General features: G+C 43.3%; 1 protein-coding gene across 5 annotated transcripts in view; it reads right to left on the bottom strand.

Moving 5' to 3' along the window:
- LOC138299827 (broad substrate specificity ATP-binding cassette transporter ABCG2-like) overlaps positions 1-25,895 on the bottom strand; it is a 676,683-nt gene that overhangs the window by 195,606 nt on the left and 455,182 nt on the right. For all 5 annotated transcript variants that reach the window (XM_069238424.1, XM_069238432.1, XM_069238461.1 and 2 more), the window contains one exon: positions 3,870-3,984. In XM_069238424.1, coding sequence (XP_069094525.1) covers positions 3,870-3,984 — 115 coding nt within the window. The remainder of the gene's footprint in view (positions 1-3,869; positions 3,985-25,895) is intronic.

Raw genomic sequence — 25,895 nt, forward strand, 5'->3', positions numbered from 1 at the left:
AAAACTCTTGGCGCAGTTGTTATTCCGAATGGCAACACTTTGAACTGGTAATGTATTCCTTGGAATACGAACCTTAGGTATTTCCTGTGTGAAGGATCTTTTAGGTCTAATGTTGTCATGTAATCTTGCTGTTTGAGCAGTGGGATTACGTCTTGTAATGTGACCATGTGAAAGTGGTCTGATTTGATGTAGGTATTTAGTGTTCTGAGATCTAGTATTGGTCTCAGAGTTTTGTCCTTTTTGGGTATTAGAAAGTACAGTGAGTAAACTCCTGTGTTTTTTTGTAGATTTGGCACTAATTCTATTGCGTCCTTTTGTAGCAATGCTTGAACTTCTAGTCCTAGAAGATCTATATGTTGTTTTGACATATTGTGTGTTTTCGGTGGGACGTTTGGAGGGAATTGGTGACATTCTATGCAATAACCATGCTGGATAATTGCTAAGACCCAGGTGTCTGTTGTTATTTCCTCCCAAAGTTTGTAAAATTAGCTTAGTCATCCCCCCACAGGTGTTATGTGATGGGGTTGTGTGACTTGTGAGTCACTGTTTATTTTGAGGAGTTTTGGGGCCTTGGAATTTTCCTCGATTTCTTGGGAATTGGCCCCCTCTATATTGTCCCCGAAAACCTCCCCTCTGATATTGACCCTGGTAAGTAGGCCTTGTTTGTGAGGTTGTGGTTTCTGTGGGTTGACCTCGAAATCCTCCCCTAAAAGGTGTTTTCCGAAATGTGCCTCTGCTCTGCGGGGAGTAGAGTGCGCCCATGGCTTTGGCTGTATCAGTGTCTTTTTTGAGTTTCTCAATGGCAGTGTCAACCTCCGGCCCAAACAATTGCTGTTCATTAAATGGCATATTGAGCACAGCTTGTTGGATTTCCGGCTTGAACCCTGAAGTGCGCAGCCATGCGTGCCTTCGTATCGTGATTGCAGTGTTTATTGTCCTTGCAGCTGTATCTGCTGCATCCATGGAAGACCGTATCTGATTATTTGAGATACTTTGTCCCTCTTCTACCACCTGTTGCACCCTTTTTTGGAACTCCTTGGGTAAGTGTTCGATGAAATGTTGCATTTCATCCCAATGAGCTCTGTCGTATCTTGCCAAAAGGGCTTGTGAATTGGCAATACGCCATTGATTTGCTGCTTGTGCTGCAACCCTTTTTCCCGCAGCATCAAATTTGCGGCTCTCTTTGTCTGGAGGTGGTGCGTCTCCTGAGGTATGAGAGTTGGCTCTCTTACGAGCTGCCCCGACAACTACTGAGTCTGGTGTTAGTTGTGTTGTAATATAGATTGGATCTGTTGGCGGTGGCTTGTACTTTTTCTCCACCCTTGGAGTTATGGCTCTGCCTTTAACTGGATCCTGAAATATTTGCTTTGAATGTTTTAGCATTCCTGGGAGCATGGGAAGGCTTTGGTACTGGCTATGGGTAGAGGATAGGGTGTTAAACAGAAAGTCATCCTCAATTGGTTCAGAATGTAAGGTGACGTTGTGAAATTCGGCTGCCCTTGCGACCACCTGTGTGTAGGATGTACTGTCCTCAGGTGGTGACGGTTTTGTGGGATAGGAGTCTGGGCTGTTGTCAGACACTGGAGCATCATAAAGGTCCCATGCATCGGGATCATCCTGACTCATTGTAGTATGAGCTGGTGAGTGCATCAGTGGTGGAGTTGTTGCTGGTGATGCATGTGTTGATGGTGGTGGAGACGGTGGCGGGGTTGTTTTTCTTGCCACTTTTGCCTGTGGTTGCTTGTCCTTTTGTTGAAAGGCAAGTTTCCTTTTTATTTTGATTGGGGGAAGAGTGGTTATCTTCCCTGTGTCCTCATGAATATGAAGCCTTCTTTGCGTGTAGTCAGGCTCTACCGCTTGAAGCTCCTCTCCAAATCTATGTAATTGGGAGGTTAATCCTTGTTCCTCTGTATAGGAACTAGTTTTCGGCTCCGAGGCTGGATGTTTCGGAACCGAAATCTTTTCGGAAGTCTTTTTAGGCTCCGAAGAAACCTTCTTTGTTTTCGGTGTGGTGTCTCGGTGCCGAAATTCTTCGGTGCCGCTGTCTCTGTGCCGAAGTTTCTCGTAGCTGCTGTCTCGGCTCCGAGGTTGCTGTGTGGCGGTATCTCGACCGGAGTCGGATGACTTCGACACCAGCATGCCCTTTTTCGGTGCCTTGGATCGGTCACCTAGTTTTCGGGTTAAGCCATGGCCTGTTGGCGGTGGCGTCCCCTGGGCTTTTGTGGACTTCTCGTGAGTCTTGATTTTCAACGTCTTACTCACGGTTTGGTGTGTTTCTTCGGCGTCGAGTTCTTCAGAATCCGACTCGCGGATGGAGAAAGCTTCTTCTTCCTCCTCGAAACGTTCTTGACCTGTCGGCGTGGACGCCATTTGTAGTCTCCTGGCTCTTCGGTCTCTCAGCGTCTTCCTCGACCGAAACGCTCGACAGGCTTCACAAGTATCCTCCTTGTGCTCGGGGGACAAGCACAAGTTACAGACCAGATGCTGATCCGTATACGGATACTTGTTATGGCATTTTGGGCAGAAGCGGAATGGGGTCCGTTCCATCAGCCTTGAAGTCGCACGTGGCCGGGCCGACCAGGCCCCGACGGGGATCGAAAAAACCCCAAAGGGCCACCGGAGCTCTTCAAAATTCGGTGTCGATTTGTTCTAACTAACCCGATACCGAACGCAAACAATACCAACGATTTTTTCCGAGATTCTAACTAACTTTCCGACCCGAAACACGGAGCGAAAAGGAACACGTCCGAACCCGATGGCAGAAAAAAAACAATCTAAGATGGAGTCGACGCCCATGCGCAATGGAGTCGAAATGGGAGGAGTCCCTCGGTCTCGTGACTCGAAAAGACTTCTTCGAAGAAAAACAACTTGTAACACTCCGAGCCCAACACCAGATGGCGGACTGTGCACAGCATGTGTATCTGCAGCTACACATGCCATCGAACATATATATATATATTGTCTGTCTAGCTCATTAAAACATTTAAAACCTTCACTGCTCAATTGCCAAGTTATGTGTGAACATGGAAAACAATGATGTGTTGTAGATCTTGGGAGAATGAATGATTTGCATTTTTTTTTTATTGCAAGGAGTCCAAAATGCTGTGGGGCTGATTTAGAGTTTGGTGGTCACTCAAAGTTCTCAGATGACTGAATTAAGTAGAAAAACCTTCTGAGAAGTGGTCACCATCAGCAAAGAATTCTGAACAAAGATTTTACACCTACTACACAAATCAAAGCCTTATGCCTCTGGCCTTGGAATACAGTTTTTAATGGAGGGGTCACAAATCTCTTTCATCTAATTTATTTGGAAGTTTGTCTTGCTCTTTTCTCATGTATTCTGAAACCACTGTTAAAGCTTTTATTTAGGGTTGCACCTCATACGTCAACAATTGTGCTAATTTGACACAAATCAGATATCGAACACCTATCTAATGGAAATTTTGACAACACAATTAATAGTAGCATTAATAGTAACAGTGGTTCCTCCTCTTATTGATCATTCCTCCTTTTTCTTTTAGAATGGAGACTTGCTGCTGCAACTGCTCTTTACATCCAAAATGTTAGTAAATTTATACAAGCATTTTTAATAACTGCCAGATATTTAGATCTGATTTCACTTGTAAATACTTAGCATGCAAAATCTCCTAAGCTCCCTCTTTATGACACTGAAAGAATGATGCTCGTTGAGCCCCTCATGTGCTGCTGTACAAAATAAATAAGTTCAAGCAGGCACCCAGTTCTCCATTCTTTGTTCAATATTTTCCCCAAAACACATACAGCCCTAATGAAAGACATCATCTATTAGCATAAGCGGGGAGAATGTTTTCAGTGAAACATTAAAAGGTAGCACACGAAGAGATAATTACCTGCACAACATATCCTGACATGCACTTAAAGTTGGGAGGTTGGGGGGCTCCATCTATCAGTACTTCCCCTGAAAGCCCATGTGGATCTTTCCTCGCAGCTAAAACATCTAACAAACTGAAAAGGTAAAGACAAGTAATTAGCATTATCTTTTTTTTCTATCCTGTGAAGAATTCAAAGATCACTTAATGGGCCCTGACTGTAGTATGTAAAGTTGCACTTCAGAATTCTCTGAGAAATCAAAGCGTTCACACAGCTAATTTGTTACCAATAAAGAACGTGCACAATATTAATAAAACAACTCATGGAAGAATACAGAGATGACAATTATATACAAAAAGAAGCTAGTGAGACAATTAGATCAAGATGTGTCAAAAACACTGTTATATATGAGGGTTACATAATAACTGACACTTTTCTAATCAAAAAATAATATGAACTCTTACAATATAAAAACCTAGGTTTGCTTAACTATTAAAAACATTAGAATCAGTCACATTTTCAGCAATCCCAATGTGAAATCTATAGGATTTTGAAGGAAAGTTGTCAGGCACAGATAGGAAGTTTGATACACGAGGGGGCTGAAAGCCATCAGACACTGCCACTAGCAACAGCCGCGAACTACAACAGCAAAGTCATTAGTGAACCAAGGAAAAAGGTGGTCTTGGTAATTTCAGGTGATGCAACTTGGATAATTCATTTCTAGCACAGCATAATTCAATTTAGGTCAATTGATGCATGTGATAGAGGCTTAGACGTTTCCAGTGCCTGACAGACTAAGGAGATATACATAAATTTATCAGAACTTATACCAGAATAAGACCCTTATCTAGCAAAGTCATATCCATGATATATTTATGCAATAGAAAAGGAATTCAACTGATCTGGATTGTCAGATTCACTGCATTGTAGGCTCTAGAAAGCGATTCTACAAGGTAACACTATCAATACATCAACTCTTTCAGGCAGGTGAACATTTTTGTCTCCAATGAGAAGCTGAAAGCAAAACTACATACCAAAGTTGTAAACCTAAATGCACTACTCATTTTTCCATAGTTTCTATCCAACTTCACTTTGTGAAACCTTCCATTCATCCAATTCAAGCGATTCTAGATGAAGTAGATGAACTTATCTTCGAGTGATTATGTCAACAACCACCATCAGTGAAAAAAATTGCAGCATGTGAAAACGATATAAAATTGATTAAAACAGCTAAAAGAATCTTCAATAATAATAAAATGAAGGTGTTTTTCAACCACTAGGCTAGAGGAAAAAGGAATACGTTTTGCCATTTGCAGTTATATCACATTGACAAAGCACTGAAGAATTTTGGCTGTAGGGCAGAATGTCTTTCCTGGTATAACGCTTCCCTTGAAGTCGGACAGGATTTCAGAAATAAACTTATGAATTTTGCACCCTTTGGGCTGGGTCACAGGACTGAGCAGAACCTTGTTATACAGTTGGGACTTGCAACCCCTTGGAAGCAACCCAGCCACATAAACCCTAAATAATGGTCATGTAAAATGATGACCACCAATACAATGAATCACACATGAGCAGGTTATGAAATGACAAGCTAACAACATTTTTCAACACTTGAATAACTTTCCAAATGATGCGAATGAATGACAAAGCACATCAGGATGGATCCGAGTGGTGTAACAAGGAACGTACAATACATAACAAATCAATTTGCCACTGTACTTCTTGACTATAAAACAATAACATGTTGGCCTTACCCTATATAACCACTACGTCATCTACTGTGCGTCCTATATCAAAACAGGTAAAGCACAGTTGAAACCGCATATCCATTGTCAATTGATCCTTGGACTAATGAAACTGAGATGTCATTGTTTGATAGTTAATAGTAGTATGTTGTGCCGCACATGGTGCCCTACAATTGTAATAAGACTTTTTACACAAATAGACCTACTAACAAAATACCACTGAAGCCTTTTGAGTTCAACCATGATCCTCAATCCGTAAGGTAAATACCAATTAATGATCAAATACAAATAAATGGAATATTGTCATAACTTGGCCAATTAATGAACATGGTATTAATCGTTTCATAATCAATGCTACAGAGGAGAAGAGCTGCCTCAAACAAAAATGCCCATGCTATAATGTGGTATTTTTGGCAGTATTACCAATCCACCATTAATCCATACCTGAAATAAACACCCTGGCCACAAAACATCAACATTCCACTGCACTTGTCTCCAGGCTTGATATGAGTAGCAGAAATCCTCATGGAGAGTGGCCCATGGGTGACAGTGGTGTTGTGTGGCTTCCAAGTAGTCTCCATATTAGATTCATATCCTTAAGTTAACATCTCCTTTTCGTGGCACCCTTTTCCACACTTAAACATGTGCATGTAAGGTATGTGCATTTTTGATAGGCACTGATGCCCTGTAGTATGTCAGCTAGTTCCAGTCGTACATTTTAGAAAATAGTATAATTGTTTTGCATTCTTGTGTTGCTTGTATCAGGAGATACTTCATTTTAGCTATAAAAAACAAACAAGCTGCTCTGCTTCTCTCTCACAGTGTGATAAGAACGCAGCTTTGTTTTATAAACAGCTTCACTGCTATGGCTCAGTGAGAGGAGCACTTATATGCTGAAAATTATCACAGAACCTCTGCGACCTGTAACTGAGATGGAGCCCTGCAGACTGACATCCATCCTGCCAAGGAGGATAACCTAAACTGGCTTCCTGACAGCCAACAACAGGGTATGGGGGTTAGACTATCCCAACAGATCTGGCAGAGAGTACTCACGCTATGCTCTCTTTAGTATAGTATTAGATACAGATAGGAGTACGCAAACATTAACAACAATTACTATGGTTGAATTGTTCATACTGTTTACCCTTCTAACAATGTTGATTACAATAGGTGTGATTCATCTTTCTAATAATTGCAGCAATTGCTTTTTACACAAGAATACGATCATTTGAATAAATGTTTTAAAAATGTGTTTGCTATCTTGCTTGTGTTTACTTTGGACGGACAAGAGTGACTAAAGAAAGAGTTCGATTTGTTTCCACGGATTCCATGGGAATCAGTGTCATGTTCGAGGTTGCCATCATCATCTTTCCCTGGTCTGTATGGGGGTTGGATATGGTACTGTGATCAAGCCAAGATGAGCCAAACCTGACTGATGGTGTATGTGGACTGAGTCGCCATAATGAGAAGTTCGTTTTGGTCTAACACCCAGTACTGCTATATTTGTAGGAAATGTATAACAGTGGTAAGAGACGGAGACCACAAGCAAAATGGTGCCAAAGATGCTGAACCTGAGTGGGGCATGGAAACAAGAGGCAACTGAAGAGCCAAGAGAGCATACGCTGGCCTCTAGATTGCAGGTGTGACTAACTTCTCCTCAGACAGCATAAGTGGTAAACGCAGTGGTCCAGCCTCTCGGAGGAGTGGTGGTGATTGAGCGCTGACCCCAGTTTGTGAGTGGATGGCATGCTCAGGGACCAGATCGATGGGAGCCCGGGCACGACCTTGCAACCCATGCTAAGGATGAAAATACGCTAACTCTTGCAAAAAAAAGTTTTCTGCACTCTGCGGAAACCAAATATAAACAGTGACTGCTGAATCACACTCTTTGGCTACCATGGCAGAGAGAAACATATGAATAAAGTGGGCCGGGGAAGGATTCTTAAGCAAATTTCTCTGAAAAAGTGGAAAATACTGCATAGAGGTTGAAAACACAGGATTCTGCCTGAAGACATGCACCTCATGGAGATACTTAAACAATAGTCACTGAAAAAAACAAAGGTTACAGGGACGTTATAGTTAGGAGCTAGAATAAAAAAAATAAAACATAGAAATTCACTTAAAAAACAAAGGTTACAGGGAGTCCAAACCATAGAAACTATAACTTGTGCCCTAAAGTAACTTTAAACTGGGCCCCCGCCATGCACAGAATTTTTTAAAATAATTTTATAACAAATGTTACTCTGATATTATCAATGTTATAAAAGATTTCATGATTGCTGTAATACCTGGGGTAATTAGCAGTGCATGGCGAGGCGCAAGTTACAGTTACCTTAGTGCACGAGTTATACTTACTTTAGATAACTCAAAGAGGTGAATTTCTATTGTTTGGTACATTCAAAATATGAGCCTAACTGTAATGTCCCAGTAACCTTTGTTTTTTTCAGTGAATTTCAATGTTTTTTTAACGTCAAGTAATTTTCATTACTATATGTTAATCCAACCACTGCTGTGCACGGCCAAAGGCCGTGCACAGCGGCACTTGCCCGCAGGGCCTGGCCAGCGGTCAGATCTTCACCCCACGCTGCGCATGGCACGGCAAAGCTTTGCCCACGGCCTGTCTCTCCAGGTGAGAGAATAGGTGTGAGAGAGTGTATATGGGGGTGAGAGTGGATGTGATAGTGTCTGTGTGGGTTTGAGAGTGGGTGCATCAGTGTCTTAGTGGGTGTGTCAATTTCTGGGTGAGTGTGTGAGGGTTTTAGTGGGTCTGAGTGGGTGCACGAGGGTCTGAGTGGGTGCATTAGTGGGAGTGGGTCTGTGAGTGGGTGCACAAGTGGGAGTGGGTCTGTGAGTGGGTGCGTAAGGCTCTGAGTGAGTGTGTGAAAGATTGAAAAAGAGAAATTGAGGGAGAGACGGAAAGACAGTGAGAGGGAGAGACAGATAGATAGTTTTTTCAGGCTTTGATTGATGATATACTCAGAATTAAATATTTCTGGACAAATTGAAAAGAAAAAATTATTTATCAATTAAAAAAGTGAGATCACCTTTCAGTATGAACCTTAAACTTTTAAAGTTTAAAAGAAATGAAAGTAGGGGTCTGTGTCCTCAAATACTATGCCACAGGTTGGAGGGAGTCTCTAGGTTCCCCACGTCCTGCTTTAAGTAGCAGCTCCCTACATGTGGAAGCAATGTTTTCATCTGAATTTCCTGCATGAAGGAACGAGATTGGGAGGGTTCGCGGAGCCTTCGCTCCCCTATTTTTACGAATTTGGATTTCCTTTAATTTCTCCAAAACAGACTTACACCAAATAACAAAAAGGCCTCTTTCTGGATCAAGAGCAACCTTTCTGCCAAACCTGGTATGAATATGGAAAATGTCACTTACCCAGTGTACATCTGTTCGTGGTATGTTCCGCTGCAGATTCTCATGCTGTGCATTACGTCTGTCATCTAGTGTTGGGCTCAGAGTGTTACGAGTTGTTTTCTTCGAAGAAGTGTTTTTGAGTCACGAGATCGAGTGACGACTCCTCTTCGGTTCCATTGCGCATGGGCATCGACTCCAATGTTAGATTGTTTTCCCGCAGAGGGTAAGGTAGGAGTGATAGAATATATAGATAAAAGAAAAGAGATGTCCATGCTAATGCAAAAAATATATATAAATATGTACAAATGTTTGTAACTTAAACGACTACAGGCTCCCAGGGAGGGTGCATGTGAATCTGCAGCGGAACATGCCACGAACAGATGTACACTGGGAAAGTGACATTTTCCGTTCGTTGGCATGTGTAGCTGCAGATACACATGCTTTGCATAGACTACAAAGCAGTTTGTCCTCCCATAAAAATAGCAGTGGTCAGCCTGTAGGGGTTGAAGTTGTTTGAAATAATGTTCTAAGTACAGCTTGCCTACTGTGGCTTGTTGTGTTGATAAAACATCTACACAGTAGTGTTTAGTGAATGTATGAGGTGTTGACCAAATAGCTGCTTTACATATTTCAGCCATTGGAATATTGCCTAAAAAAGCCATTGTTGCACCTTTTTTCCTTGTAGAATGTGTTTTAGGAGTAACTAACAGTTGTATCTTTGCTTTAACGTAGCATGTTTGGATGCATCTTACAATACATCTTGCTAAACCTTGTTTTGATATGGGGTTGCCTGTATGAGGTTTCTGGAAGGCCACAAACAGTTGCTTAGTTTTTCTGAATGGTTTTGTTCTGTCTATAAAGTACATTAACGCTCTTTTGATGTCTAACGTATGTAGAGCTCTTTCTGCCACAGAATCTGGCTGTGGAAAGAAGACTGGTAGTTCCACTGTTTGGTTTATATGAAATGGTCATACAACCTTTGGAAGAAATTTTGGGTTTGTTCTTAGTACAACTTTATTTCTGTGTATTCCGAAGAACGGTTCTTGAATAGTAAAGGCTTGAATTTCACTTACTCTTCTTAAAGACGTAATTGCTACTAGGAAAGCAACCTTCCATGTTAGAAATTGCATTTGACAGGAGTGCATGGACTCAAATGGTGGGCCCATGAGTCGTGTAAGCACTATGTTTAAATTCCAAGCTGAGACTGGAGGTGTCCTGCGTGGAATTATGTGTTTGAACCCTTCCATGGAAGTTTTAATGACAGAAACTCTAAACAGGGTGCTTTGTTGTATGTTCTGTAAAAATGTTAAAATTACAGTAAGATTAATTTTTATGGAAGAAAATAGCATACAATGTCTTGTATTGATGCTTTAAGAGGGTAAATATGTTTACATTTACAGTAATATACAAATATTTTCCATTTGTTTGCATAACACTGTCTAGTCGTGGGTTTTCTTGCTTGTTTAATAACTTCCATACATTCGAATGGGAGTTGTAAATATCCAAATTCTATGACCTCAGGAGCCAAATTGCTAGATTGAGTGTTTTGGGATTTGGGTGCCTGATTTGACCTTTGCTTTGTGTCAACAGATCTGGGCGGTCTGGGAGTTTGGAGTGTGGTACTACTGACAGGTCTAACAAAGTTGTGTACCATGGTTGACGTGCCCATGTTGGAGCTATGAGTATCATGTTGAGTGAAGTTTGACGCAACTTGTTGACTAGAAATGGAATGAGTAGGGATTGGGGGAAAGCGTAAGAAAATATCCCTGACCAATTGATCTATAGAGCATTGCCCTTGGGTAAGGGATGTGGGTGGCTGGATGCGAAGTTTTGGCACTTTGCGTTTTCGCTTGTGGCGAACAAATCTATGTTTGGTGTTCCCCATTGTTGAAAGTATTTTTGAAGTACTTGAGGATGAATCTACCATTTGTGTGTTTGTTGGAGATTTCTGCTGAGGATATCGGCCAATTAATTGTGTATCCCTGGAATGTATTGTGCTAACAGGTGAATTTGGTTGTGTAATGCCCATTTCCAAATATTTTGGGCTAGAAGGGAGAGTTGGGACAAATGTGTCCCTCCTTGGTTCTTTAGGTAATACATGGTTGTCATGTTGTCTGTTTTGATAAGAACATTCTTCTGTCTGAGAAGAGGTTGAAAAGCTTTGAGTGCTAAGAAAACAGCTAATAACGCCAAGTGATTTATGTGTAGCTGTTTGTGTCTGGCATTCCATTCTCCTTGAATATTGTTATTGTTTTGATGAGCTCCCCAACCAATTATTGATGCATCTGTAGTAATTATGGTCTGAGGCACAGGGTCTTGACATGGCCGCTCTTTGCTTAGATTAGTGGAATTCCACTGCATGTTTGGCGGTCTATCAACACTAGATCCTGAAGTTGACCATGTGCCTGTGACCATTGTTGTGCAAGGCACTGTTGTAAGGGCCGCATGTTTAGTCTTGCGTGAGAACAATTGCAGTACATGATGCCATCATCCCTAAAATCTTCATGACAAATCTGACAATGTATCATTGATTTGTTTGTATTTCTGTGACTATATTTTGGAATGCTTGTATTCTTTGCGTATTTGGACATGCTAGTGCCTTTTGAGTATTTAGTATTGCACCCAAATACTGTTGTATTTGTGAGGGTTGTAGATGTGACTTTTGGTAGTTTATTGAGAATCCTAGTGTGTGCAAGGTTTGTATTACGTAATCTGTATGGTTCTGGCACTGCGTATGACTGTTTGATTTTATTAGCCAATCGTCTAGATATGGAAAGACATGTATATGTTGTCTTCTTAGGTAGGCTGCGACTACTGCTAGACACTTTGTGAATACCCTTGGAGCTGTTGTTATTCCACAGGGTAACACTTTGAACTGATAGTGCTTTCCTTGAATGACAACCCTGAGATATTTTCTGTGCGCAGGATGGATGGGTATATGAAAATATGGATCTTTGAGGTCTAATGTTGAAATGAAATCGTGTATTTGGAGTAGTGGGATAACATCCTGTAGAGTTACCATGTGAAAATGTTCTGACAGGATGTAAAGATTGAGGGTCCTGAGATCTAATATTGGCCTGAGGGTGCTGTCTTTTTTGGGAATTATGAAATATAGTGAGTAAACTACTGTCCCTATTTGAGATTGTGGTACCGATTCTATTGCTTGTTTGAGGAATAGAGACTGGACTTATTCTTGTAACAGACTGATGTGTTCCGTGGATAATTTGTGTGACCTTGGTGGTATATTTAGAGGAGTGTGTATCAATTCTAGGCAATAGCCATTGAGGATAATTGATAGTACCCAATTGTCTGTGTTAATGTTTTGCCAATTTTTGTGGCTGTTGTAGTCTTCCCCCCACAGGAGAGGAGTGGAGTGGAAGGGGATGAGACAAGTCATTGCTTATGGTGCTATGGAGGTTGCTTAGAGCTCTGAAATTTCCCTCTACGTCGGGGTACTGTCCTCTATACGTGTCCCTAAAACCACCTCGTTGGTATTGTGGTTTGTAGGTTGGTTTTGCCTGAGATGTGGATGCCTCTGTTGTATGTGGTCTGAACCCACCTCGAAACTGAGGTTTCCAAAAGGATCCCCTGTATGGTGTGGAGTATAGTGCACCCACTGCCTCTGCTGTGTCTGAATCTTAGCGTAAGTTTTCTATGGCTGTGTCAACTTCTGGGCACAAAAGTTATTTTTTATTGAATGGCATATTAAACACAGTCTGCTGTATTTCGGGTTTAAAACCGTAAGACCTGAGCCATGCATGCCTAAGTATTGTCACTGCAGTATTGACACTTCTAGCAGCGGTGTCTGCTACATCTAGGGCAGATCGAATCTGATTATTAGTAATGGCTTGCCCTTCTTCCACTACTTGTTGTGCCCTCTTCTGGTGTTCTTTGGGGAGATGCTGGGTTATGTCTTGAATCTCATCCCAATGTGCCCTGTCATATCGAGCTAACAGTCCTTGTGAGTTAGCTATCCTCCACTGATTTGTTGCCTGGGATGCAACTCTCTTCCCTGCAGCATCAAATTTTCTGCTCTCTTTGTCAGGTGGGGGAGCATCTCCTGATGACTGGCTGTTTGCTCTTTTTCTGGCAGAACTAACTACTACCGAATCTGGAGGTACTTGGTGTGTTATGTAATCAGGATCTGAGGGTGGAGGTTTATACTTTTTCTCTATCCTTGGCGTTATTATACATGCCTTAACAGGCTCACTGAATATTTGATTGGCGTGTTTTAACATGCCTGGGAGCATGGGAAGGCATTGGTATTTTGAGTGTGTTGAGGATAGGGTATTAAACAAAAAAATCCTCCTCCAGTGGTTCGGTATGCTTGGTGACCCCATGGTATGCTGCAGCCCTAGCTAGAACTTGATTGTACACAGTGCTATCCTCAGGTATGTGAAGGTTTAGAGGGATAGCTGTCTGGGTCATTGCTAGGAATGGGATTTGGATCATAAAGGTCCCATGGATCTAAAATGTCCTGTTGTGAGTCGAAAGAGTGTGGGTGACTGCACAGGTGTAGGACTAGTAGGAGCGGTATGCAGGTTTGGAGAGTGAGGAGGAGAAGATTAAGGAGGTGGCGGTTTCTCCTTATGCTTTGGCACTTTTGCTGGAGGCTGCATAGTGTACAATTACTCCTGAATGGCTAGCTTTCTCTTTGGTTTTAGAGGAGGTGCTGTTAGGATCCTGCCTGTTTCTTTATGGATGTAAATCCTGGATTGTCTTTCATCCATCATTTCAAGTATTGGTTGTACTTGATACTCCTTTTGAGAGGTTTTGTGGCTTTAAGTCTCTTTGAAAGTCCATGCTCCTCTGTGTATGCTAGCCTTTTCGGCTCCGAAGCAGGCTTTTTTGGGATCGAAAAAGATGACGCGGATGATGTTCTCGGCTCCAAAAGCGATTTTTGAATTTTCGACTCCGAAAAATGGTGTTTGCCGGAGTCGGACACAGAGCCTTTTGTTGCCTCCGATGTTTCGTGCCGAACTGGTAGTTTGGTCACCTGTAGTCTTTTTTCAGGCCGAGCCATGGCCTTCCGGCAGTGGCGTACCCAAGGCCTTCTGTTTTTTGTTTTTGTGAGGATACAGGGGCAGGCGTACTCACATGTTGTCCCGCTGTGACCGGTCTGTCGTCCTCTGATTTCTGTTCGGAGTCGGAACCTCGAGCGGAGACTGCTGTTTGCATGATTTCTTCCTCCTCCACGTCGAGATGTTCGGTGCCTCTCAACGCCATTTCGAGTCTTCGTGCTCTCCTGTCTCGAAGAGTCTTTTTGGAGCGGAAGGATCGACAGGCCTCACAATTTTCTTGCCAATCATCTGGGGAAAGGCAAAGATTACAGACAAGATGCTGGTCTGCATAAGGGTATTCTGCGTGGCAGCATGGACAGAACCGTAATTGAGTCCGATCCATGAGGCTTCCACGCGCTCGTCCTGAATAGGCCTGAGTTGGGCGCACGCGCCCAGAAGGGCTAGTAGAGTTGACTTCTCCAACGGTACCGATGTGTCGATGGAAGATGCAAACCTGATCGATACAATACCGATGAAAAGAAAGTGTTTTCAAAGTTTCCAAATCAAAATCTCAGAGCGAGAGGAAACACGTCCGAACCCGACGGCAGAAAGAAAACAATCTAACAATGGAGTCGATGCCCATGCGCAATGGAACCGAAGAGGAGGAGTCACTCGATCTCGTGACTCGAAAACACTTCTTCGGAGAAAAACAACTTATAACACTCCGAGCCCAACACTAGGTGGCAGAAGTAATGCACAGCATGTGTATCTGCAGCTACACATGCCACCAAACATATATAAAAAATTGAGGAGGTGCGCAAGATGCCATCTCAAGAGATCATCAGGCTGGGTGGTCAAACAGCTGTGCCATCTAGTAAGCACCCTTTAGACCCTGACCAACTACCTTTCCTCTGTGGAGTTGTGATATTTCAGCCTACCTCTGCTGAAATTGGCTCTTGGTGATTTCAGGTCTGGAGGCAATGTTGGAATAAAAATAAATAGGCAAAATAAATCCAAAAGCAATCCAAGCAGTCATTTGAATCCAAACCCACAACCAGAATGCTAGAAAGAGAAACCAGCTCTGGGGGGGGGGATATTCACAACATTAAGAAAAAGAAGATGGCATCAATATTAAATCCGTAGCACAGGGCATGAAGTGCAGGCTAAAAATCAAATAATTGTAAAAATAACACCTATTTGGCTCAATTGGACCATATGTCCAAACATGTTGACAACAACCACAGGCATGGGAAAAGTCAACCTAATGACATTTAATGTGACTCATCAATTCTAAATGAAAAAAACCCTCAGGATGAAGAAAATCCTTGAAGTTATCCAAACAAATAATCAAGACCTTGAAGTCAGGTTCTAGAATTAATCACTTCGGGAATGTTGGAATACGAGAGACCACAGCAACAGAAAATTTGGAGTGGTATGCAGAGTCCATGCTATCGGAACTAGTTGGACAGGACAGCTTATCACCAGTGTTCACTGTCAAACATGCGCATAGAACCTTGGCACTGAGACCCATTCCGAGCACCCACTACTGATCTATTTTACAATTAATTAATTAGAATTACCATGATTTGGACATTGCAGTTAGACTGGCTAGAGAAAAAGGGAATTACAAACTCCAACTCGACTGTCTACCCTTTTCCAGATTTTACTACTGCTAATTAGACTGAGGCTTATTTACACAGAGTCAAAAAAAGAAAATCTCCATGAGTACATCTTACAGTATGTTGTACCCAGCAACATTGGGTTTTACACAGATTAAAAAAATGCACATTTTCTCTGACCCACAAGTGGCTATTAACACCATGAAGAAGCATTTGACTTGCGAGGGGCAAGGTAAAAAGCAAAATTGAAGTAAGAAAAAGAAAGAAAATATGGTAGCTAATGACTGATACATACAAATGAATTACTTCAAAAAACTTGCCTCTATGGGGACACTGTTATGATTGGCTGAAACTGATGTATTTGGATAACACAAAAGTTGCTGGAGGGCAGGACGGCTTACGACAACTCTAGTTTACCCAACTAAACAAAACAGGATGTCAGGCTTATAATTATCTTGTATGTGGCGACCACTACTTTGTAGCAGTGGATACAGAGTTGACTCACTTAGCTCCCAAGCATGGTCAGGACATTCACTAGGAAGGTGGAAATTCAGAATTAAGAGGGAGGGGTGGGTGAGCGAAACGGGCACATGCAATGTGGGACTACAGTGTGAATGGGAAGCTTTTTTTTAATTTTACAACTAAGGTTGTTACACTACAAGTTGTTATTCTTAAGAAGGTGATGTTAGGGCAATATCCAAACAACAAATCAAGTAAATTAAATTAGTTTACAGCTATGAAAGTATGATGCTTGCAAACAATAAACCAACACTCAGGCTATGATATAGAATGTGACAAAGCGTAATGATCACAGGAAAGTTAGAAAACGGGCAGCATATTCAGAGACATAAGGTTAATGTTTCTTTTGTACAAGAAACAAATCTCTCATCTGTAAATGAAAAAACAGAACTACACTAGGTGTCCTTTGTATATGTTCTTCCTACAGAACACGTGTGAGGAGGGTTCTGATCTGCATTTGGAGGGGGCTTCCCATTCGTATATTTAGAACCCTGCACCCATAAAGAGAGTTACTTGAGGGTGAGGGTGAAATTGGGGGTGTGCCACAGAGAATGGAGAGGTCATTTTAAATGCATCTGAAATAGGGACCTCGGTAGATATGGAGATACGCTTTGAAGGCTAACACTTGCTGCAAAAGAAGTACATAGCATTACATGAAAATAACATTTGACAGACACATGAAGACACAGGAACACCTATAACTCATAAATGCACTCCGAGATTAATTATGTTTTACTCTGTAGAGATGTAATGGCATGAGTCAAGGAAGGTTAACACCTAGCATGAACATACTCAGACCATTCACCCATTTTTCTGTGTATAGAAATACCAGTAAAGGGTGCAAAATACACCAACTGAAAAATTCCATTAGAAGTCATATTGAATAAGGTATTTCAAAAACGAATAGAAGACACCATGACAGAAAAGTTTCATTAAAATGTGGGATCTGTCCTGTCATAAAGCATGAAATGGAAAGCATTTCAAGTTTATGTTCGGGGGGAAAGGGGCATATACAGCCAAACAATCTGGTAACTTAGCAATCTTGAGGTAAAAGATGGACAAACAGGAGCAGATATCGCACATAACGAAATGTGCTCTTAATTACAAGAATTCCAATAGAGCAGACAAAGAGGTAAAAATGTAAAATACTTAAAGACCCAGATGGGCTGCAGAAAAAATAACATCCGTATAACATACAACATCCATAGAGGTTAAAGGCAAACAGAATTATAACACACTCCAAGCACTGAAAATAGTTTCAGAGACCATAATCATCACCTTTATAGCTCTAAAATAATAAGTACTGCTGAAGAGGTAAATGCATATCTATACAGATTGACTGACAAGACCTGCAGAGTTGTGGTAGGTACTGGCTGATGAAACTGTTAATCACAACATTGATAAAAAAAAAAATTCACCCTACTTAGTATGCAAAATGGCTGGCCTACTTCGTATGCAAAATGGCCGTGCTCCTGGAGTGGATGAGCTGAGCCATTTTCAGGGTGAGCGCGCAAGCGCTTTGACCTGTTGTACGAATTGTGGGCTTTTACCACGCCCATCACTTTCACTCGTTCGTGGGCTTGCCTTTCAAAAATCACCTGATGTCATTGGTAAATGTTTTCTGTTTGTCCCCCCTTTAGGCTGTTTTTGTCATGCCTTGCAGACTGCCCCTGTTATGGATTATTACCCGATTGCCGGTATACTTCAGCGTGGCAGACTATTTCTTTTGTCTCTCCCCTTCGTGCTTCGTGCAGTGTCCCTGAAAATAAGGCACTGTTGCACAGGCGGTAGGCGACTAAAGCCACTCGTTTAATTTCTATGGAGAACCAAAGCCCTAGAAATAGCCGGGCGTTGGTTAATTACATCTCTCAAGGTATTTAACAAGAGGCAACTGCCCGCATTGGTAGTTCCATGAGGACTACAATTGTTGGCTGGTTCGCAGTGTTGCCCCCGTTTGTTACACGTGTGTGTAAAGTTATGGGAGATGAAGGCCTTCCACTGAGAATACCAGAGTGGTGTTCTCGCTCCATGCATCACCTTCCTCCCCAAGCCGTGTGCTCTGCGGTACCCAGTGTCACAAGAGACAGCACCTGGCACAAATTCAACAGCTGCACTGCATGACAAAGTGCTGGCTCGCTCTGCACTGGAACACAGGCATGACGCAGCCGGGAGAGCATGCTATGCCCCAAGCCCAATGCTCAGAGTGTAACGCAGCCACTCCCCAGTCCAGGCTGATATGGCAGCCAACACTCAGCCATACATTAGCACTGATCATTCTCAGAAATGGCCATGCTAGCGCACACACACCGCCTACTCTCAAACAACTCAGCACTGGCACACGACCCTCCGTTCTTCGTGCAGACAGGCGTACAGCACTCCCCATTTCCAATGGTCATTACCAACCCATGTTCTGACAGCGTTGAACTGATGCACAGTGTCCCTTCTCATGTGTCAAGACAGACAACCACTGACAACCCCCACAATCAGCTTTACTGCTGTGCACATCCAGCTGTGCACCGGAACAGGCACATTACCCCAGAGACGTCTGTCAGAGACAGCCATGCACAGACAATCTTCTCAGTGTTTTAAATGGGCATCTTCCGACACTTATCATTAAGAGTGCAATACTGTTAATGGGATGGTACCCGCAGTTCTTAGCAGCAAACAGTCAAAACGGAATAGTTTGAGCACCTATAACGATATGCCAGTTTCACGTATTGCACTGCATATAATGCTCCTTCTCATTATGTACTGTCCGTCCTGTACTGTAACACTTATAGTGCCTTCTACTAAGCGTTCATGGCACTGCCCTACTAGATCTACAGACACACATTCCACACCTTTACTTAGACATCCCCACAAAGACACATCACCTCCCTTCCTTTTTCTTTTAGGTCGGGCATGCAAGCGCTTTGACCTGTTGTAAGTATTGTGCGCATTTAACCAAGTCTATGTTCAGGCCAACTTAACATGCTTATTACACTGGGACTGTTTGAACACTCTTGATATGTTTGGGTGACCCTTCTAGTTTATTTCTCCTCTGTGGCTATCTTGTTTCTTTTTTTTGGGGGGGGGGGGGGGGGGGGCGGGGGTGGATTGTGTTAGCCAGCAACTCTGATGGTGGGGTGGTGAAAGTGGTATTTTATTGAAATTAGCATGGCAGATTTAAATTAAAATGCTAAATGACAACATTTTTATTTGTTGCTGCAGATAGAGGAAAAAGGTAAATGGAAGTGATTTAGTTATGTGCAGGGGCACTGGAATTATATGGCAGGAAAAGACAAAATTAGGAGTCAGGGTTGACCAATATATGTGGCAAGAAAAGTCCAGTTATGAATTTACAATGCCAATAGCTCTCACTCAAGCAAATGCTAGACCTATTGCATTGCAAATGCCTGTTTATAAGAAGCACCCAGAAACGTTAATTCTCCATATCTTAGCAGCATCAAAGGATGTGTTCTAAAAGCACAACTTCACCCAACGTTGAGAGAGGTCATTGTGGCAACTGTCCTATAACCACAGAAACCCCCTAAATCCCATACTTCATGCAGGCCCCTTTCTCTTTTGACAATTCTGGCCAAAATATCAGGTCTGCTGAACCAAAGTATCTTAAATCCTGGTTGTGAAGCATTGCGTGGGTCCAAAACTGCAGTGCAAGGTTCTGATGCATCGTTGTCGAGGATCCTGTCAACGGGGCTTGCGATGCATGGACAGAGTCAAGGATGAATGGAGCAGTGAAGGAGGTGTGTTGGTTCCGATGAGCGCTGAGGCCGCAATGCAGAGGATCGGCGTAGTTTATGAGGCTGTCGTCGACAGGAGATATGAGAAGCCTGCACCGGGAAAGAGTCGCGCAGTGGCGGTTCCGAAGAACAAGTTACTTACCTTCGGTAACACCTTATCTAGTAGCAACAGACTAGCCCCAGATTCCTTATCTTAGAATTCCCCCCCGGCGTCAGACTGGATCAGGACATTTTTCCTCAGCAGTACCTCTCCACGTCGGTAAAGGGCATTGAGCGACTCCGCAGGGACGTCATCCCAGGACAAGACATCAGCAGAGTCCATAAATTCCCTCCTCTGATGCGCAGAAGTCAGTTTCTTCGGTGACCAGAAGCCGCAGAACAATGCGGAGCCAAAGAGAAACTGTCAGTGAAATAGTGTATATACAAACGAGAAAGGAAAGGACACGACGTGAGACGTACAATAAGAATAAAACAGCAGAGATCACCCCAATCGAGACTGAGGATTACATAGTTCGCAAGCGGGGAGGATGGGAGGGTCCATAAGGAATCTTTGGCTAGTCTGTATACCAGATAAGGCTTTACAGAAGGTAAGAAACTTGTTCATCTGATAGAGACAACTAGCGGCAGATTCCTTAACTTAGAATTAGATACCCAGGCATTCCCAATCCAGGAGGAGGGATGCGAATGGATCTCACCAATCTTGCAAAGAACAACCTGGCAACAAAGATGAAATAACCTGGCATGAGAAGATAACATAAGGTACCTGCAGGACAAAATGACCAGCATATCAATACGGGATATGCAAAAGCAGGACTGGAAAGGAAAGTCCCCACAGGGAACGGCGAAGACAAATGGGGCAGTCCAAGACACAAATAACAGCTGCCTGATAGAAAGGGTAACATGTCCAATGGACCTGAAGGGATAAACACTGAAAACATGTAAAAGAGACGTGAAAAGAATAGACGGAGAAGAAGTCAAAGAGCCCAAAAAGAGTATCAATGATTAGCGAAAAGTGCAAGGGAGAATTATCTCACAGCATAAGGGCATAGCACCCCAGCACAGCATATATGTGAACACACAAGCTAAGTCAGAAGGCCACGATTAACCAAAGGAAAAGCAATGTAATCCATGGAAGAGGAATCGAACTAGCCATGGCAACCAGAGAGGAAGACCAGGGCAGGAAAGTAACAAAAAAAATGGAGCCAAGTCACAGCGACAGACTCCGAATAGAGCCTCACGACTAAGAGCGAGGGAGTGTGACTGTGGCCATGAGGGCACAGAAAATTCAGAGGGTAAGAATAACCAGAGGATGAGCCATTGGCTGGTCTGAGAAACATTGAAGGTGTAAAAGGAAAACACCTAGGGCATAGAAGAAAGACAGTACCACCCCTGAGCCATAAAAGACGTAATGCCCAGGAAGGACCTGTAGGACACAGTGTCTGTAAACAGGTGAACAGGAAGGCAAGAGACACACATGGACGGAACAACCCCCGAAAGTGTGCACAACAAAGGGTGGAGACAATGACCTGAAAACATCTAACCAACCAGTGGCAATGGAAGGAATACCGACAACAGTAATAAAGAGATAGCACACATCTCAGTGATAACAGTGGATAATGAACAAAACGAAGAAGTCCACTGAGAAAGCTGTAGGAAAGCATGCACAACCCAGGTTTCAAACCAATATTATACCACTCCTGCTGGATTCTGAGGAAACAGTAAAGCAGGGGGCGAGAATAACAAAGAAAAGGTACTGCTTTAGAACACACAATAGACTGCGTGAAAGAAAGACCGTGAGTGAACACCACAGTGGAACTACAAACCCCAGGACTGAACACCACAGGTTGAAATAGTCAGGTAAGAACCAAAAGGGAACAAATGGAGATGAGGAAGGGTAACCTACTGGTGAATAGTACTGTTTCCCTAATCCTAATTAAAATACATATATATATATTTTTTTAGTGAAAAAAAAAACACAAAGTAAGGGACTACCGACACCCCCAAGACGGGGGCGGGGAGGGACCCCAAAAAAGCATCAATATGGGCCTGCAAGCAGAGAAAAACAAGGTGTAACATAGAACCGTAAGATAAAATGGGGAAAAAAAACCTTCTACAGAAGAAGAGTAGGAAGATAGCTCCAATTGCAGGAATCCTAAAACAAGTGAGAGAAGACATGGCTCCTGGAGGAGTATAATGACATATCCTTACTTGGTAAGAAGAAGGAGGAAAAGGTAGCAAATACCTTACACCAAAAAGCTCAAAAGAGCAAATTTCAAACCCAATCTCTAACTAACAGACGATAGGCAATTTGCCTAGGGGCAAAATAAAAAAGAGACAATGTTGTTGGAAAGCACAACAAAGAACCTCAATACATGGTATAAAAGACCAAGAGGTGGCGGAGGTGATTCCCCATTGGGATGGTCAAATAAGTAGGGCTCATGGCCACGGCTCAGAAGTAGAGCTGCTGCTCTACATGGCAATACACCGCCGAAATTTTAACAACCATAAAAGGGTGGGGTTTGAACTCACGCCGAAAGAATGCGTAGCACAAGGTATGAACTACTAGTCCACCAATCCTTAAAAGGGCGCGGAGCACCATCAGTTCAAGTGCAAAAAAATCCAACATGGATTAAAGTGTCAACTAAGAATATGAGTATACTCCAGAGCAAACCAGAACCAGAGGGCTGTAATAAGTGCAAGAAACACATAGCAGGAAAGGGTGGGCACGAAACAGAACCCACGCCTGGTAGCAACTTGGCAAATTAAGAAGACTTGCCACAGAGTAGGAGAGTGGATCCAGAAGAGGACTGTACATCAGTCCCCAACATTAAAATCCCGAAAATGTGCAAGGCAGAATCTGCCTGCGCACCAAAAAGAGATTTGCCATCAAATGGCATATCAAAGAGTGTATCCCGCACAGGAGCAGAAAAATTAGAAGGCGACAACCAAGCCCTGCAACGTATGGCAAAGGATGCAGCCATGAGCCGACCCATGGAATCGGTAGTATCCATGCCAGTGCAAACCGTGATCCGAACAGCCTGTTGACCATCTCTGATCAAAGGCGTCAGGGCAGTACAAGCATCCTCCGGGAGAGATGGCAATAAACCCTCCACGGAGTCCCACAGAGCATGTGAGAAGCGAGCCATCACAAGGGAGAGGTTAGTGGAGCGTAAGGTGACACTAAAGGAAGCGAACACGCACCTGCCAGCAGCGTCCAGCTGTCTGACCTCCTGGTGCAGCGGGGTAGGAGGAATCTGCGCCACGTCAGGAATGCCCAAAGCAGTTTGTACCATGAAACTCCGAGGAGTAGGGTGATGGCAAAGGCATATGGGGTCCTGTTGGATATAGAGCGGTCCACAGAAGGACCAAAGATAGGCTGATTCCAGACACCGAAAAGGATGTTGTAAAGAGCCTCACAGTAAGGCAGAAGGGGTTCAATGGAAGACTGATCCAGATGAAAATCCAATAATGGGTCCGTAGATAACTGCATCATTGGAAGTTGCAATTGCAAAACAGCCACCACCTGCCTTAACATGTCTGTGAAGGCATACTGGCTTCTGTTGCCAATCCAGGTGACGAGAGTAAGCTGGACGCTGGTAAGGAGTCCAGGCCACATGCAGTGGCTAAGGCAAGCATCCAATCAGAGGATGACCCGGAAAAGGAGCCTGAGGATGTGCAGGAGGCTCAGAAGGGGGATCCAGCTCAGTAACCACATCCATTCCGAACAGCGATGTCCTCTGTATTGGGGACGACATCGCCGACATCGAGTGGTAGAAGCCTCCTTGGAAGCAGCGTCGTCCGACTCCGGGAAAATCAGAAGAGACGCGTCGAGCGGAGTCGAATGGGCCAACGGCGCCGTGAGGGGCATCAAATCAATAGGAGAAGGAGGTCGCAAAAGACAGTGCACCAGCGCAATCATACTCTGGAGTAGAGTGGCTGAATAGGCACCGAAGTCAAAACCGCCGTCAAAGACCCCGTCAGAGCACTCGCCACCTCCTTAGGGCCTGGAGGCGCTCCAGAGGGAGGGGAGGACCCAAAGATGGAATGTGCAGAAGTCCTGCATTTGGTCCTGAGTCGCCCCAGCACCGGAATACAGGGAGTGCAGAATTATTAGGCAAGTTGTATTTTTGAGGATTAATTTTATTATTGAACAACAACCATGTTCTCAATGAACCCAAAAAACTCATTAATATCAAAGCTGAATATTTTTGGAAGTAGTTTTTAGTTTGTTTTTAGTTTTAGCTATGTTAGGGGGATATCTGTGTGTGCAGGTGACTATCACTGTGCATAATTATTAGGCAACTTAACAAAAAAAAATATATACCCATTTCAATTATTTATTATTACCAGTGAAACCAATATAACATCTCAACATTCACAAATATACATTTCTGACATTCAAAAACAAAACAAAAACAAATCAGTGACCAATATAGCCACCTTTCTTTGCAAGGACACTCAAAAGCCTGCCATCCATGGATTCTGTCAGTGTTTTGATCTGTTCACCATCAACATTGCGTGCAGCAGCAACCACAGCCTCCCAGACACTGTTCAGAGAGGTGTACTGTTTTCCCTTCTTGTAAATCTCACATTTGATGATGGACCACAGGTTCTCAATGGGGTTCAGATCAGGTGAACAAGGAGGCCATGTCATTAGATTTCCTTCTTTTATACCCTTTCTTGCCAGCCACGCTGTGGAGTACTTGGACGCGTGTGATGGAGCATTGTCCTGCATGAAAATCATGTTTTTCTTGAAGGATGCAGACTTCTTCCTGCTCCACTGCTTGAAGAAGGTGTCTTCCAGGAACTGGCAGTAGGACTGGGAGTTGAGCTTGACTCCATCCTCAACCCGAAAAGGCCCCACAAGCTCATCTTTGATGATACCAGCCCAAACCAGTACTCCACCTCCACCTTGCTGGCGTCTGAGTCGGACTGGAGCTCTCTGCCCTTTACCAATCCAGCCACGGGCCCATCCATCTGGCCCATCAAGACTCACTCTCATTTCATCAGTCCATAAAACCTTAGAAAAATCAGTCTTGAGATATTTCTTGGCCCAGTCTTGACGTTTCTGCTTGTGTGTCTTGTTCAGTGGTGGTCGTCTTTCAGCCTTTCTTACCTTGGCCATGTCTCTGAGTATTGCACACCTTGTGCTTTTGGGCACTCCAGTGATGTTGCAGCTCTGAAATATGGCCAAACTGGTGGCAAGTGGCATCGTGGCAGCTGCACGCTTGACTTTTCTCAGTTCATGGGCAGTTATTTTGCGCCTTGGTTTTTCCACACGCTTCTTGCGACCCTGTTGACTATTTTGAATGAAACGCTTGATTGTTCGATGATCACGCTTCAGAAGCTTTGCAATTTTAAGAGTGCTGCATCCCTCTGCAAGATATCTCACTATTTTTGACTTTTCTGAGCCTGTCAAGTCCTTCTTTTGACCCATTTTGCCAAAGGAAAGGAAGTTGCCTAATAATTATGCACACCTGATATAGGGTGTTGATGTCATTAGACCACACCCCTTCTCATTACAGAGATGCACATCACCTAATATGCTTAATTGGTAGTAGGCTTTCGAGCCTATACAGCTTGGAGTAAGACAACATGCATAAAGAGGATGATGTGGTCAAAATACTCATTTGCCTAATAATTCTGCACTCCCTGTACAGCAGAAGGGAAAGGGTGGACTCTAGCGCGGACTCCACTGGAGGAGAGCGCGAGAACGGTGATGCTGAAGAGTGTGACGGCATCCGGGAAGACTTACTTGGAGATGCCGCTGGACCACCAGACGTTGACGGAACCATACGCAAACAAGTTATGGAACGTTCCCAGGACCGCGAGGAAGACAGACAGACTCCAATGCACCGGGAAGACGATTTGTCCGTCTGCGCTGCCAGAAGCTTCTTACAACTCTCTCTCAAGGATTTGAGCTTCAGACGATGATAGGTGTCACAGTCATCGGCGAAGTGATGAGAACCCAGACACCACAAACACACCGAATGGGTTTAAACCCAGAAGGCATATACACTATGTTCGAGAAAAAACACTCCCAAAAAATTGGGAGA

Source organism: Pleurodeles waltl, chromosome 1_2 (assembly GCF_031143425.1).
Source record: "Pleurodeles waltl isolate 20211129_DDA chromosome 1_2, aPleWal1.hap1.20221129, whole genome shotgun sequence".
NCBI classification, from domain to species: domain Eukaryota; kingdom Metazoa; phylum Chordata; class Amphibia; order Caudata; family Salamandridae; genus Pleurodeles; species Pleurodeles waltl.